The 15,095-nt window shown below is 38.5% G+C and overlaps 1 protein-coding gene across 1 annotated transcript in view; it reads right to left on the reverse strand.

The window, feature by feature from the left end:
* Positions 1-409: 409 nt before the first annotated feature.
* LOC111875700 (protein bicaudal D) overlaps positions 410-15,095 on the reverse strand; it is a 29,563-nt gene continuing 14,877 nt past the window's right edge. The window contains exons 6-12 of the mRNA XM_023872146.2: positions 13,610-13,794; positions 9,990-10,166; positions 4,937-5,110; positions 3,833-4,052; positions 2,661-2,903; positions 2,269-2,526; positions 410-1,538 (exon numbers count right to left, since the gene is read on the reverse strand). Coding sequence (XP_023727914.1) covers positions 1,258-1,538; positions 2,269-2,526; positions 2,661-2,903; positions 3,833-4,052; positions 4,937-5,110; positions 9,990-10,166; positions 13,610-13,794 — 1,538 coding nt within the window. The 3' untranslated portion in view covers positions 410-1,257. The remainder of the gene's footprint in view (positions 1,539-2,268; positions 2,527-2,660; positions 2,904-3,832; positions 4,053-4,936; positions 5,111-9,989; positions 10,167-13,609; positions 13,795-15,095) is intronic.

A 15,095-nucleotide genomic window follows, 5' to 3' on the forward strand; every position in this document is an offset into this window, starting at 1 on the left:
ATTACAGATTAATAAATGATAAATACAGATTACAAATGCACACTCAGTATTATAAAAAAGACAAATACTGAAGAAAGCAGTCTTCTGGGATTTGGCACCATGTATATGTGGTGTTAACCGACGTTTCGGAGGAACGTATCGCCTCCATCTTCAGGGTGGAAGAAAAAATATAAGAAATCTGCAAGCGAAGAGACCATCTGCTTTTACCAGTTCTCACGGTCTCTTCACTTGCAGATTTCTTATATTTTTTCTTCTACCCTGAAGATGGAGGTGATACGTTCCTCCAAAACGTCAGTTAACACCACATATACACGGTGCCAAATCCCAGAAGACTGCTTTCTTCAAATTGTAAATTGTTTGTCTGCTGGGAAGTTTCTCATCACAAAATGTATGCTGACACTTNGGACACTAACTTACATGATTGCTCTTTCAAAGATGGACAACCGGAACGGAACACTGGGGAAGATACAAGATCAAACACCATGTCTGCCCACAATCTTCATTATAACCACCAATGGACAAACACTGACATCAAGTTCACAAGTCAGCGCTTAGAAGGCCATCTGGGATATTATAGCTAACAGACATAAACGTGGAGTATCACATCCAATACAGATGCAATAATTTGCTCCTATCTCAGTATACACAATCACACAGGTCCAGGAGACCTATCTGTGTATGAGAATTTACACATGAACTTTCTAGACACTGTAAAAGCATGACAAGGAGTATTCTGATTAGTCTTATAAACAAAATTATAACAGACCCATCACACACATAATATAAACAAAGACTAGCATCTCTTGTAGTCTGATATATGAAATATATTTCCCAAATGAAGAAGAAAGGATGTAATAATATACTTTCCATATAAACATATCAAGGAAAAATATAACTTCATCCTTCTTACTTCTATCAACTATAATCAATTAGCTGCAAATATAACATAATTTAGCTATCAAAGAATGTTAAAACACATTATTATAATAATAATAATAATAATACAAATAATTTTTTTAGAAACATTTCCTCATTAAAACAAGCCTGCCCTATTTAAATGGCATGATGTACATAACACCATTTTGGACTCAATAATTATAATACAACTTAATGGACCCCACAAGTAAGGCTCCTCGAGTATTTAAACATGTACAATTATTGGAATCTCTCTACTGACTGTTGGTGAAACTGAGTTGATAACATTCACACTACTGTTGCAAGGAGAGCCAAGACGCAGGTGAAATGTCTCCCCCGCGGCTAGAAATAATCCCTACCCGTATGAGAACGCCCTGGCTGAGGAAACCTAGTCTTGGCACCTCGTCCTCCCACATTTGATGCATGCCGTCGAGCATTGCGTATCTCCCGGTCCACTTCCAGCTCTTCTAAACGCTGTGTCAGGCTTAACTTCTGCTGTACTGCCAGACGCAACAGCTGATTAAGAGTTTTCTTTTCTTCTTCAGCTGCACCTAATTGACGCTGAAGTTCATCAACCTGAGTGACATACTCCTCACAGCGAGCAGCAAACATGGCACGCAAACCTACAAGTGTAAGAGATTTGTAATGAGTCGTTCTTCTTATCACACATTTTCCACCGTGGGCCATTAACTGGAATTTATATTATTCAATAGTAAAGGTAAGAAACAGTAAAACCACACTTCCACATAAGTAAAGGTGAAGATATCCCAGTGCCTATGAACCAAGACTGCATATACATGGAGTGGGGGTAAATTTCAAAACATTCCTTCTCTGCGCTACACAGAGGACAGCGGTCAGTTTCATACACTTAGCACATGTATAACTTAATTTAAACTTAAGACAATATAGACTCAGCACAATTGAAAACAAAGTCCAGAGGACAACACTTCTAAGAAAGGTGAAGTATCACGATGAACGGAGAGAATCACATAACACGGAACCGTCAAGATTTGTATGAAACTACGACATGATGAAATCTGCACATGCGGTAACAAGGAATATAATAATTTTCAGCTGGTAAACCTCACTAAAAGAAGTTATTCATGAAACACATATTAGATGGAAAGATGATTTTAGAATGCACCTCACACAAACAAGTCGCAAAAATGGAACTGGCCCATAATGAGAAATTTTGTGAGGTGACAATACTAAATCTTAAGGTTCTCTAAGAGGGAATTTTTTGAGCAGCTGTAACAATCAACTGTTTATGGAAGGATCCTGTACCTTTGATATGATTAAGGAGATCTGCATGACTTTCAAAAAATAATTCTGTCCCACGAAACACATACTTACTAGAGAAAGTAGCAGCATCTTCTTTGAGGAGCCTCAGCTCATTACGTAGCTTCATCATGGTCTCACTAACAATAGCTTTCTCATTTTCATACTTAGATTTGAGATTTGTGAGGGCAACTTCAGCTGTGTTCTTGTTAGACTTAAGAACAGTACGCAATGTTGCTATTTGTTCTCTCTTTGTTGAGAGAAGTGACTTCAGCTTTATAACTTGTTCCTGGAGTTCAGCAAGTTCAGCATCTTTGGAGTCACTGCTGATAGCTGGAATGTCCAAGGGAAGACATGTTTACAGTATTAGCAAGAAACATTCAATAAAGAAATTTTTAATGTGAGTAGTGGAATCAATGACATTGTGCCCCATTGCAGGCAAATGTTTAAAGTGTACAACAACACACCTTCTGATATGTTTCCTCGGTTACCCTTCATCTTGGAAAGTTCAATTGTATTCTCAACTGCTGTACGAAGGTATTTAATTTGGTCTAGAACTGTCTCAATGTGTTTTGCCATCCCAGCTGCATCATTTAGACTTTCTAGGTCTTTCAATGAAATATCTGTTTTCAGTCGACTACGAAGTAACTCTATCTTGGATATTCCATAACCATCTTTATCAATATCAGGACATGATTTTGTGTCACCACCTGAAAAAAAAAGCAAATTAACATTTTCATGTTTCTTAATATTTCTGATTTAGCTGGCTCTTGAATAGCCATATGTGATCTTTTAAAATCAGCGCATCGAGCAAGTCAGGCAGCTAGTCAGACATCCAGCCAGTTGGCCATTCATCAAAAAGTCTAGTCAAACAGCCAGTGAGTCAGTCTCATAAACAGAGACAAAGAAAACAATCCAGAGAGCAAGCCAACTACCAGGTTTTTCTTTTTTGACATATAAGAAATGCTGGCAGTCAACCTGTAGTGGGACCAAAACAATGCTGGAGGCCTCATATTTTCAACGTTCAAAGCTAATCCTCAAAACGTTCTACCAGGCACAAACCGCATCATCAAAAGAAGTCAGCAATACAAAATGTCATCTTTTTTCCTGTGTGCGTTTCACACTATCCATTTTCCTTGAAGTCTTTCTAGCCTCCGAAATACAGCCGCAATCAAAACTACAGAAGACAGACATCAGAATAGTCTCATATCACATATGATTTAATCTAACATTCATAATGCATGCAAAAAAAGGGGGGGGCCAGGAAAACAAAAGCGATTATTAGAAGCACTATGTATATTGCATGAATTCCTTCTTATACATTTAAAGATGTCATAAATGTCTTTAAGAAGTAGAATGGGTGATCAGTTAGTCAGTCCTAAATGTGTTAATTAACCTAAAACTCTCCTTCTGAATTATAAATACAATTAAAAAGTTGTAAAATATTTCTCTCCTGATTGGATCACATGCTTCAGGCATTTTTAAAATCTGTAAACAACAGATTCAGAGTACATAAATTATATGTCTATTCAGGAATATTATCATCATCCTGCCAAACATAATATTACTGCCTGAGAGATACCACCTCATAACAAAGTGAATGAACAAACCTATTGTTATCACATAAATTCTTACTTACTTGGTGTCATACCCCCATGTTTCTCATGGTCCAGAAGAACTCGACTGGGTGTCTCCCCATTAACTGTGCAGACATGATGATACAGCTGAGCCAGTTCATCTGATATTGTGAGCAAATCGTTCTGAGCAGTGTCCAAAGATGAACCTGCTTCCCCTGCCAATTCACCCAACAATCTTATGTCTGTCTGTAGCTCCAAAGTCCTCTGTTCTGCATCAAGTAACTATAATACATGCAATATTGTTTAATGAGTGATTAACTGGTTGACCTTTAGGTTAACAGTACTAGATAAACAGTGACATTTTTTACAGAACAAACATATGCACATTTTCCATAATTTGTTATCCAACATCACATTTCACTAGAATTGTTTTCTAATTATACAATGAAGCAAGTTCCTAACAACTGGTAACCCTGATAACCATACACATTACCATGTATAAGAACACAAAGAAATAAACAGGAGCAACTTAATAATAGTAAAATAATGCAAAAATTGGAGACAATGTGTATCATACTCTATTGTACTCTACTGACATTTAAGAAAGCTCACTCTCCAAAGAAAATACAGTAATAAAGGAAAGTTTAAAGATGAAAAAAGTGAACACATTTCATCTGTGAATCAGATCTCTGTAAATACCTCATAAGATGTCAACATGTCATCAGTAAGTTACAAAATATAAAATTACAATGCCAATTATTTCAAACAGTTAAGACCAGTGTTAAACCATTTGCAAGCATGCAAACCATATTGGTTGACAAATGAAGCTAGTGATGTGCATCCTGGTATTAGTAGAACACACTAAAAGATTAAGGGTGAGGAGAAAAGCAAGAATAAACAGTGAAAATAACACAGTCAGGAGCTTCATAATCTACACTTTTCACTCAATACTGTTGGGGATGAACAAATAAAAAAGGATGAGATGCTCATGATATGCAACACAGATGGAAATATTAAAAATGTGTATGTACAATATTTTGCTTGGAAACTTCAATGGAAGAGACCAAAAGGCAGACAGGATAACATTAAAATAGATTTCAGAAAAACACAGCATGAAAGTATGGACTGGATTCCATATCTATGACTGATGGATAACATTCATGTACCTTGTTCTTAAGGTTTGTCACTTCTGTGCGCAACTGAAGGGTTGCATCCGAGCAGTTCAGTCCCTTCTCCAACTCTTGGAGATCAGCACGCAACTGCTCTATCTCCTGCGATGCGAGCACAAACCACCGCCGATACTGAGAGACAGCTGAACTTAATTTATTGATTGCCTGGTTCTGGTACAAAAATATTAAATTAGTATTAATATTTCAACAATTATACAATTCCATACCTAAGATTATCTTATGGTTCTGAATATTAATAGACACACCCATATCTCTTTATATTTACAAGCTACAAGAGATACATTGGAATTATACAGAATGATCCAAAATTAATCAACTTGCAACTTCTTCTAGAGTGTTTATACAGATTTTCAATGTTTCTTTGACACTTTGCTACTACAAAGATACAAGGGGAGCTTGAAAATTAGACTACAAACATCACTCACAATCTGAAGATGCCTGTTGCTTGGGCACTGTTTCTTCTTCAAAGTAATAACTTCATATGCTATATATTTTTACAGTGCTCCACCCACTTCTCAAATACATGCAGATGGCTATTTCCATACATCATGTGCAAGGTAGCTTCAATGATTTGTTCCACTTCGGGGTTCAAGATGAATATCTGTCCTTGTAGCTCATGTTTACGCATTGGAGATGGCCAAAAATCACATGAGGCAAGGTCTGGACTGTAGGGTGGGTACTCTACAGGCGTCACACCAATTTGCACTCGCATTTCTGTCATTACATGAGCAATGTTCAGCGATGTCTTGAACCAAAAACCATCATTTTGTCAGAAACTCCCAGTTCATTTTTCCAGTGTTCCTCAACTGAAACTTAGTTTAACTGCATAGTAAACCCCATTCACAATTTGCTTCCAAGGTAGCCAGTGATAAAGGATAATGCTTCCTGAGGTGTGCGTGTATGTGGGGGGGATCTCGCTGGCCAGACACACTACTTGCTATCTCCTCCTGTAACTCCCGTCTATGTCCTCTTGTGTCTCAACTCCAACTCATCACACCCTTCAGGTAGCTCCTAGCCACAAGTCCCTAAGTGGCCATTAATGGAAAACAAGAGACAGCCAAGGATCATGCTAGGTGCCAGTCCCCCATCTGTTTACTGAGATGTTTATCTTAAACCTTTTCAGGTCTCCAAGGTACACAGGTAGGCAATTCAAGACCCCTTCTGGCAGGTCTTGTACAATGTCAAATCATGGATTTATCACTCAAAATACCTGCCTATCATGACAGAAGAGAACATCAGGAGCAAACTGGCGATGTTAATGACAACAGTGGCATCATAAGCCTAAGGACTATGTTGAATTATGACTAGACGGTCCTGGGATGGTGCCTCGCAATAGGCATGCCTTTCAGGGTGTGAAAACAATGTATAAACTGGTCATAACCACAATTAAATGATTTTAGAGAAGGAACTACTGTTACAGTACCCATCACTGGAAGGAGAAGAACATAAATGAAATAATGAAGTTGTTGGCAATCTTTCTGTTACAAGAATTTCACCATAAACTGGATAACAAGATCTATTTTTCCTGGAGAAAAATTCTGAAAACACCCATATTTTTGGAGGTTTTACCTTCAACATAAATTTATTATTCTGCTTACAATGAAAGTTACAATGTCATTTGTGGTTTCAAAAGAATGTATAAACTCAAACCCATATTGGACCATCTAATTACCAATTCAGGAGTATACCCCCCACCCCGAGTGTGATGTATCAGTATCTGTTCCAGAAGCTGTTCAGCAAACAGACTGATGCTACAGGAACTCTGCATCAAAACAGGAGGGGGGCCCATGTTGAAGTAAAGAGCGCAAAACTGAAAAAGGGAGAAAATGTTTCAGTCTACAAACTAATGATAACACAGGCCAACAGCTGTTTTGGTGCCGGGGTATTTGGAGCTGATTTCATATGAATTTGATGCCCTGAATTCAAATATGGCATTAGTTTTTGCCTAGGAGCTCAAATTTTTAAGATATAACATTTTGGTGAAATATACGTTACACTATTTTAAGTTAAATCAGTGGATCAAATAAAAAAACTCAACATGGAATTTTTATTACTATATTATAATTATATTTTTATTTTATTATATTAAATACAAAGATAGAGGAAAAAATCATCGACTATATATAACAGTCAAACCAACTATAGTCACGGAACACTACGGAAGCTTCTTTTTCGTGACTTTCTTGAATGTATTTTAGAACAGTCCCTTTTTAAACTCCAGCAGTAATCTGCCATCATGTGTGTATCCCATCTTCCTTGGTAGCGGTCCTCCATAGTTTTAATATCCTGGTGAAATCTTTCACCTTGTTCCTCACTGGTGTCTCCTAAATTTTCANAGCTTCTTTTGACAGGTTGAGATCTCTGATGAGGTCATTTAACTCATCCTGGTTAAAACGTTGAGGGATTGACGACATCCCTTCATAATCACTGTCACCTTCATTACAATCAGAAGGGTGATTAGAGGGAAAATACTCATCATACAAAAACGCTGATCTAAAAAAGTAGAGCTGGTAGAGAAAAACTGATTTTATATTTAGATTCAGCGCCTTAAATATAACTAAAATTAGTTCTAAAATCCTAGACACCAAAAAAAATTTTTTTTTGTAGGCCTGTGTAATGAAGTGGAAAGACAGAAAGGATGTTTGTCTTATAAGTACCATTCACAATGACAAATGATTCAAACTAGGATTGAAGGGCAAGCCATGGAGAAGCCCACAATAATCACTGATTATTATTCCAGGATGGGAGGTGTGAACCTCAGTGATACTTACCTGACAAGCTATTGCAGCACAAGGCAAAGGCTAAAAAATATACCATCAAAAGCACTTGTCATTTTACTGATATATGTTCTTTGAATTCATATTTACTTTAAAAAAAGTGTCAGCATTTCAAGGATGGAATTTCAAGTAAAACTTATTGAAAATTTAATTTCAAAATAACATACAATAGAACAGAGAGACCATTAGGCAGATCACCATAAACTGCCCCACAAATGAGGATAAATGCTCATTATCCCTCCTGTATTGCTGCCACAATGTCTAAGCAAAATCCATGTCAGTGTTGTTATGTGCTACAAAAAGGCGTAAAAGGAGACTGAGGTTCAACAAGTGGTTAAGAAGTGTTTGAACGTAAGGTTTTGGTGATTAGAAAGTGTATTATGGCGTGGTGCAATCCAAAAGTTCCCAAAATTTGAATTTTGCGAGTGAATAGTTATGAGTACATCAAAATACCGCTAGGTGTCTCCCTACACACCCTTCTTGAATCAGTGTGGCAAGCGGCATTGAGTTGAGTGGTTGAGTTTATTGTTGGTGAACGTATTTCCATTGTTGTGTTTCTGTGAGTTTGCAGTTTTGCGATGGCTGACCTGAGAGAGCAGTGTGTCTGTATAAAGTTTTGTTTTAAACTTCGGAAAACCGCTGCAAAAAAGAACCAAATGCTGAAGCAAGCTTTTGGTGACAACATTTTAGGCCAGACACAAACTTATGACTGGTATAAGCATTTAAAAAATGGCCGAACATCAACTGATGATGACGATCGTTTGGGACGGCCACCAACTGGCACCACACCAGAAAATGTCGCCAAAGTTAGGGATCTGATTCTGCAAGATTGTAGATTGACCATCCTAGACCTCTGTAACACATTGGGACTAAGTTATGGTACATGTCAACAAATTTTGTCAGAGGAACTGAACATGAGGAGGACTGCGGCGAAGTTTGTGCCACGACTGCTGCAAAGTGAACAGAAGCAGCATTGCTTGGATTTCTGCATGGAACTTCAACAGCAGCTTCAAGAGGATCCAAACTTTCTTTCGAAGGTTGTCACTGGTGATGAAAGTTGGGTTTATGGCTACAACCCTGAAAGTAAGCAGCAATTGTCACAATGGAAGAGCCCTTCACCTCGGCCAAAAGAAGTTCGACAAGTCAAGAGCAACATTAAGTCCATGTTGATCTGTTTTTTTTTGATAGTGATAGGATTATTCACAAGGAGTCTGTTCCTCCTGGTCAGACAGTCAATAAAGAGTTATATCGCAATGTTCTAAGGCATTTGAGGGAGGGCATGAGGAGACAACGTCCAGAGAAGTGGAGCACGAACGACTGGGTACTCCACCATGACAATGCACGACCTCATATGGCTTACATTGTGCAGGAATTTTTTACTAAGAACAAGATGGCAGTTGTTCCCCACACACCGTACTTGCCAGACTTAGCTCCATGCGACTTCCTTCTCTTCCCCAAGATGAAAATTAAGTTGAAGAGGTGAAGATTTGATACAATTGAGAAAATTCAAGTAGAAACACAGACAGTACTAAACACCCTAACAAAGAAAGACTTCCAGGATGCATTACAGGGTGCAGAATAAGACCCAGGTAAGACGTGACAGTTTTTATTAGTATATTTTGGGAACTATTGGATTGCACCACGTACATGTTCATACCATACCCTTTGTTTTAGTAATGTTGTGAAACAGAAGTGAGGATGGGAACAAGATGCGTACTTATAATAAAAAATGCATGAGAAAAATTACATCATAGCATCAGATAGAATTTAATAGAGAAATGTTGGTATAATTAATTATTAATGAAGGTTTTCTTATTTTTCAAGTTACAAAATTGACAGCGCATCAAGAAATGCCTGTCATGGCAGACTTCTTGTTATAATACAATAACAGACTGAAACTGACTAACACTGCAGTAGCATAACCCACACGTTGAGTAAAACTAACATTGAAAGCCAGCTCTCAACATAACCCTAAGCCATTTCTATCCATCTCTCATTCTTAGAATGAACATCCCTAAGATTCAGCCATGTTATCCTCTGTGCCTTCAACAATATATAAAGCTAACGGACACATGCATGAATGCATGCAAGGATGAACATAAGCACACTGTACTAGTGCACTTTTACGTTTAAGATTCGGGTTATACATGCTTATCATCTGTATCTGCAGCACTGCATAGCTCTTCATGCAGGCTTTAATTCACAATGATATTTATGCTTATCTTCTACTCATTTTCTAACATTAAGCACACCTCATTATGTTCACCAAATTGCTGGTCTGCTTTCTGGCACAAATGCTGCAATGAGTCAACGTGTGCAGCTAACTGAACCAAACGCGCCATGAACGCTTGCAGCTCTCCCTGGCTGCATTCAACAACTGCTTGAGATTCTCGAAGGTTCTGAGTCAAAAGAAGTTTCTCACTTTCTGCCTAGAAGTAAAACACAGTTTCCATAATTAATTTTCATCAAACATCAACAAACTTCCATCACTTCCTACTATTTGTGGGGGATGTTGATATGGGAGCTAAAAGGAAACAAGATGCCACCTGAGAATAACAGAAAGACAAGAGACCAACCAAAACAAACACCTTGGAGCAGAGTCCTTCTTAAGAGGCTAACAGCTACTTAACCTATTCCCTACATTTTACAGAACCTAAAGGTCACTTACTGTGTTCACAAGCTCTCCACTGTCCCTATCATGAACCAGGTGAATCCAGCACATGACATCACATTCTATTCTTTAAGATCTATTTTAATATAATTCTGCCATCTAAGATGAACAGGCCTTTGAAGGGATCTGTTCCTTTCAGATTTATGACTCAAATTTTATATGCATTTCTCATCTCTCCTACAAGTGCTACAAGTGCTGCCCACCTAACTCTCCTTGATTTCACAACCTCAAAATATTTGATAGTAAAGGTAAGGTAATGACCTTGTGCTCAATTACTTAAGCACCATGCCATGGAAACACATAGGGGAATGAAGGTATAGCTCTACCACCCTTGANTTGCCCACCTAACTCTCCTTGATTTCACAACCTCAAAATATTTGATGGTAAAGGTAAGGTCATGGAAACACATAGGGGAATGAAGGTATAGCTCTACCACCCTTGACCTCTGCTAGATGGAGGTGACTGAGGAGCTTCATGCCCCAGCTATTTAACCCCTGAGGAAAGAGCCCCAGAACTCATTGGACTGCAGACTGGGTGGCACCCAGAGCTGATCTGGACACTGTGGAGTAGAGAAAGATCCCTTGGCCTCGAGAAAAAAGAGTAAGAATTATGAAGCTCTTCAATATGAAATTTTCTCCATAAAAATAGGGGATTTTTTTATTTTCTTCTGCAATCAGGTATCTTCAAGACACAAATATAAAGTTATTTAAGGTTACTTAGACAACATTTTGTTAAATATAATCTGTGGCAGATTAAAATATGTCAGTAACCAGAAAACACCTTTATTCCTTCTTTCTAGGAAATGAGATATCTCAGTATGGAAATTTTTTGCTTCTGTTTGTGAACTCCCATGTTAAGAGGATGAGTGTTGCTATGATATAAATGGCATACTTCACAGAACCATTCAATGCATATAACACTTCAGGTCTCACACAAAAATTGTATGCAAGAAGGGAAATAAGAAATTATGTTTTTATAATATCACTTTCATTGGGGATCAACACTTCTCCACTCATCATTCTTGGCATTCAGTTCCCATTACTCAAAACACTGTTTTCTTGTCTATGTCAATACAATTCATTTATGATGAAGCAAAGGCAAGAGTGTTTCACACAAACTGGACAGTAGCCTTCAAATCTGTCACTGTAATACAAATGGGTGTAGTGTATTTAGTTTACTTTCAACACCTTTCCACGGTTTATTGTGTTAAAATATATAATTATAACATTATTAGTTAGCATTTAAGGGCTTTTCTCCTAACTTTACAAAGATCACTAATTGAGCACTGTTAAGCTGTCACTGCGTCCTCCTCCTAACCTAGTAAATTAAATAGAGGTATCCCTGTAACAGGCCATGGAGGCCCATAGGGTTGAGACGTTGAGGTTCCCACATTTTCTAGACAATCAGCTCATAGATGGCGGCAAGGCTGTCAGCCTTACGCGAAGGCCACCCTTTATCTCAAAGAACATTCCTGCTACTCACTTCTGTTAGAAGCTGAGTCGACCCCAGGGCCATACTGCGGCTGGAAGGATTAGGCAAATTGAAGAAATCCACCTCCTAACCTAGTACAAATCAAAAGTGCCTTGGTTCCTCTAATATAGTAAAGTTCAATAAAATCTCATTTAAAATTACAATAGCCAAAAAGCTGGGCTCACAGAACCACACATCAGTGTTTTAAATGGAAAGGGGAATAGGTCAAATTCAACAAATAGCATAAAAGAGTCATTAAATGGAAGGTTCTCTTACAGATATCATTAATTTGTATGACCACTTATTTAAAAAAATCAAGTTAAAACAATGATGGTATTAATTGCGATTGCTGGAGACATGGATTATGATATGTAGATAATCCAGAAACTAAGTTCTGATAGTGAACTGATAAAAACCAGCATTTATTTCCAAATCATTTATACTGCCATTTGATGTACATACCGCACACTACTTTTCGACTTAGTATCCACCATTGTTGAGGCACTCGCCATAGGGGAGCACCAGTGTTTCTATCCCAGCATTGTAGAATGATGCCACTTTCTATGCAAACCATGTGTTAAGGCTTCTTTGACCTCACTGTCGTCATGGAACTGCCAGCAACCAAGGAAAGTTTTCAGATGCAGGGACATATGAAAATCACTTGGCGCTAAGTCTAGGCTGTAGGGAAAATGATCGAATTGTTCCCAACCAAATGTCAAGACGAGATCTTGCATAGTGGTGGCAGTTTGTGGGTGGACAGTGTCATGAAGCATCCTAACACCCCGACTAAGCATGTCATGTCATTTGCTCTGGATCGCACAACACAGTTTCTTAAGCGTGTCACAATAGACACCTGTGTTGATGTTTGAGTCTTGATGCAAGAATTCCACAAGCAGAACACTATTTCTGTCCCAAAACACTGTGCACATGATCTTGCGAGATGAAATGGTCTGGTTGAATTTTTTCTTTATGGTGATGATGTGTGCTTCCATTCCATGAATTTGGGGATTACAGGCAATACCCATGTCTCGTTCCCTGTGACTATGTGGCTCAAGAAGTCATCGCCTTGTTCAATGTACTGTGTCAGAAAGGTCAACACACTGGCCTGTCATTTCATTTTGTGTTGATCTGTAAGCATCTTCGGCACCCAGCGAGAACACAATTTCCAAAAACCAAGTTTATCAGACAGAACTGCATGAAGAAATGACTGTGAAACATTTGGAAAATGCAGAGCAAGTGACAATATGGTGAATTGTCTGTTCTCTAGAATCTTCTCTTTCATTGAATGCACCAAATCTTCATTAACCACGGACGGTCAGCCGCTCCTCTGATCATCATGCACATTTTCACATCTATCAATGAAGTGTCTCGCTCATCTCCTTACCACTGAATCACTCATGGCATATTCTCCATACACCTCACAAAGTTGATGATGAATGTCAGCTGGTTTCATGTTTCTTGCATTCAAGAAACGGATTACAGACTACATTCTATATGCGGTGGACTTCTCAATTTTCTTGAACATTGTAAACACATACAATGCGTAAACACTGTTCAATTGTCTGCAAATGGTGTCCGTGCCTTCCAAAAGGACCAACAAACTCTGTAAGCATGGGCACCATAGTAACCGCAGTGCTGCAGTGGCAATATTTGCAAACGGAACTTATTTTATGGATACGCCTAACAGATGCTGCAGCACATTTCCTTTGGAATCAGCTTCTTTACACTCACCTGTTCAAGCTGCTTTTCTAGTCTCTTCAGTTCATTCAGGTGAATCTCACTAAAGAGATCCACTTGTTTTCCATCTGGTGAGTCAATGTCAGTGTTTGAGCCACTTTTTAGATCAGCTTCAATACGTTTCAGCACTGGCAGGTCATCTTCACCATCACTACCCATGGCCTGATCATCTGTAATACCTGGAAAGTTCAAAGATACAAGTGTATAGGATTAGAGGTTCTCACAGTGGCCATCATGAAGAATACTATCTTTTGGGATATAACATCATGCAGTCCATTTAAATTTATCCAACATTCTGGAGGAACATATCACATCCATCTTCAAGGTCAATGAATAGGCCAAGCAAGAAACAAGCGTGAAACTGGGAGACGATATGAAGAATGCTGCCTTCTGGGATGTGCCGTGTAGAGCCAGGATCTACATGGCATGTCTTACAAAGGAGGTGATATGTTTCTCCAAAATGTCGGTTAACTTTCAACAGACTACAAGGTGTTATAACCCAGAAGATACAACTGTGCATATTGGATAATTTCTAAATTAACCTATGGTCCTACAGCTCAACAAAAAATGTCTGTTTCCAGATGCACTCTCCTGACCTGATATACCCTTTCATCTGGTGAAACCTCATCTCAGTCTCAAAACAAAAGCAGGAAGCCTGATGGCCATAAGAAATTCTGACCAATGTAGGGTTTTTACACATCGTACCTCCAAAATACAGTCCACCCACAACTGGTGCTTGAGCAAACTGGATTGGTTACAATCAGACAACTGAAAACACATCCAATTCTACAGTGTTATAGCATTATGCAAACAAAATCCTGAATAGTTCACGCTGAATGATGTGCAAAGCTAATCTCACTCAACTCAACAAATCAAATATAGCTGCAGATCACAAGTATCCCAATGTTTTCATTTGCATCCAATTTTCCAACTACCTATTCCATTTTATGACTGATTGTATACGAGGGGGGACCCAAAAATAACCAGAAACGACCTGTTGCGCGCGCATGCTTTGTAGTTACGAGTTGTGCTGCTAGGTGGTGTTAGCTGGGGGTCTCCCGCGACTGTTAGTGAGCTGGCGTCAATCTGAATTAACCCTTCCGCACCGACATCCGTGTGCTGCACCGACCCTTTAAATAATCGTATGCCACCGACATCGGTGCAGTTCACCGACCTGCGCAGTGTTAGCTCTGAAGGACGTTGCTGACAAAACTAGGAAAGATATTCCAATTTTCTTTTCAGGAGTACATAGATTAAGGTTTCAGCTTTCAATTGGTATATGAGTTATTTATTTTGGACGAATTTTTAGCACGTTATTTTTATTTTATTTCGCTAGTGTAATAGTTCGTACTTTCGTCTCATTGCGCCTAGTTTGCATTGAAGTTTTTCAAATTCTAAGTAAGGAAAATGTATAAAACTATATATCTTTCGACTCTATGGTCTTTGCTTGTCTATACGAGTCACTCCCTGAAACCCCAGA

The sequence above is a fragment of the Cryptotermes secundus genome, unplaced genomic scaffold, assembly GCF_002891405.2.
Source record: "Cryptotermes secundus unplaced genomic scaffold, Csec_1.0 scaffold478, whole genome shotgun sequence".
Lineage (NCBI taxonomy): Eukaryota > Metazoa > Arthropoda > Insecta > Blattodea > Kalotermitidae > Cryptotermes > Cryptotermes secundus.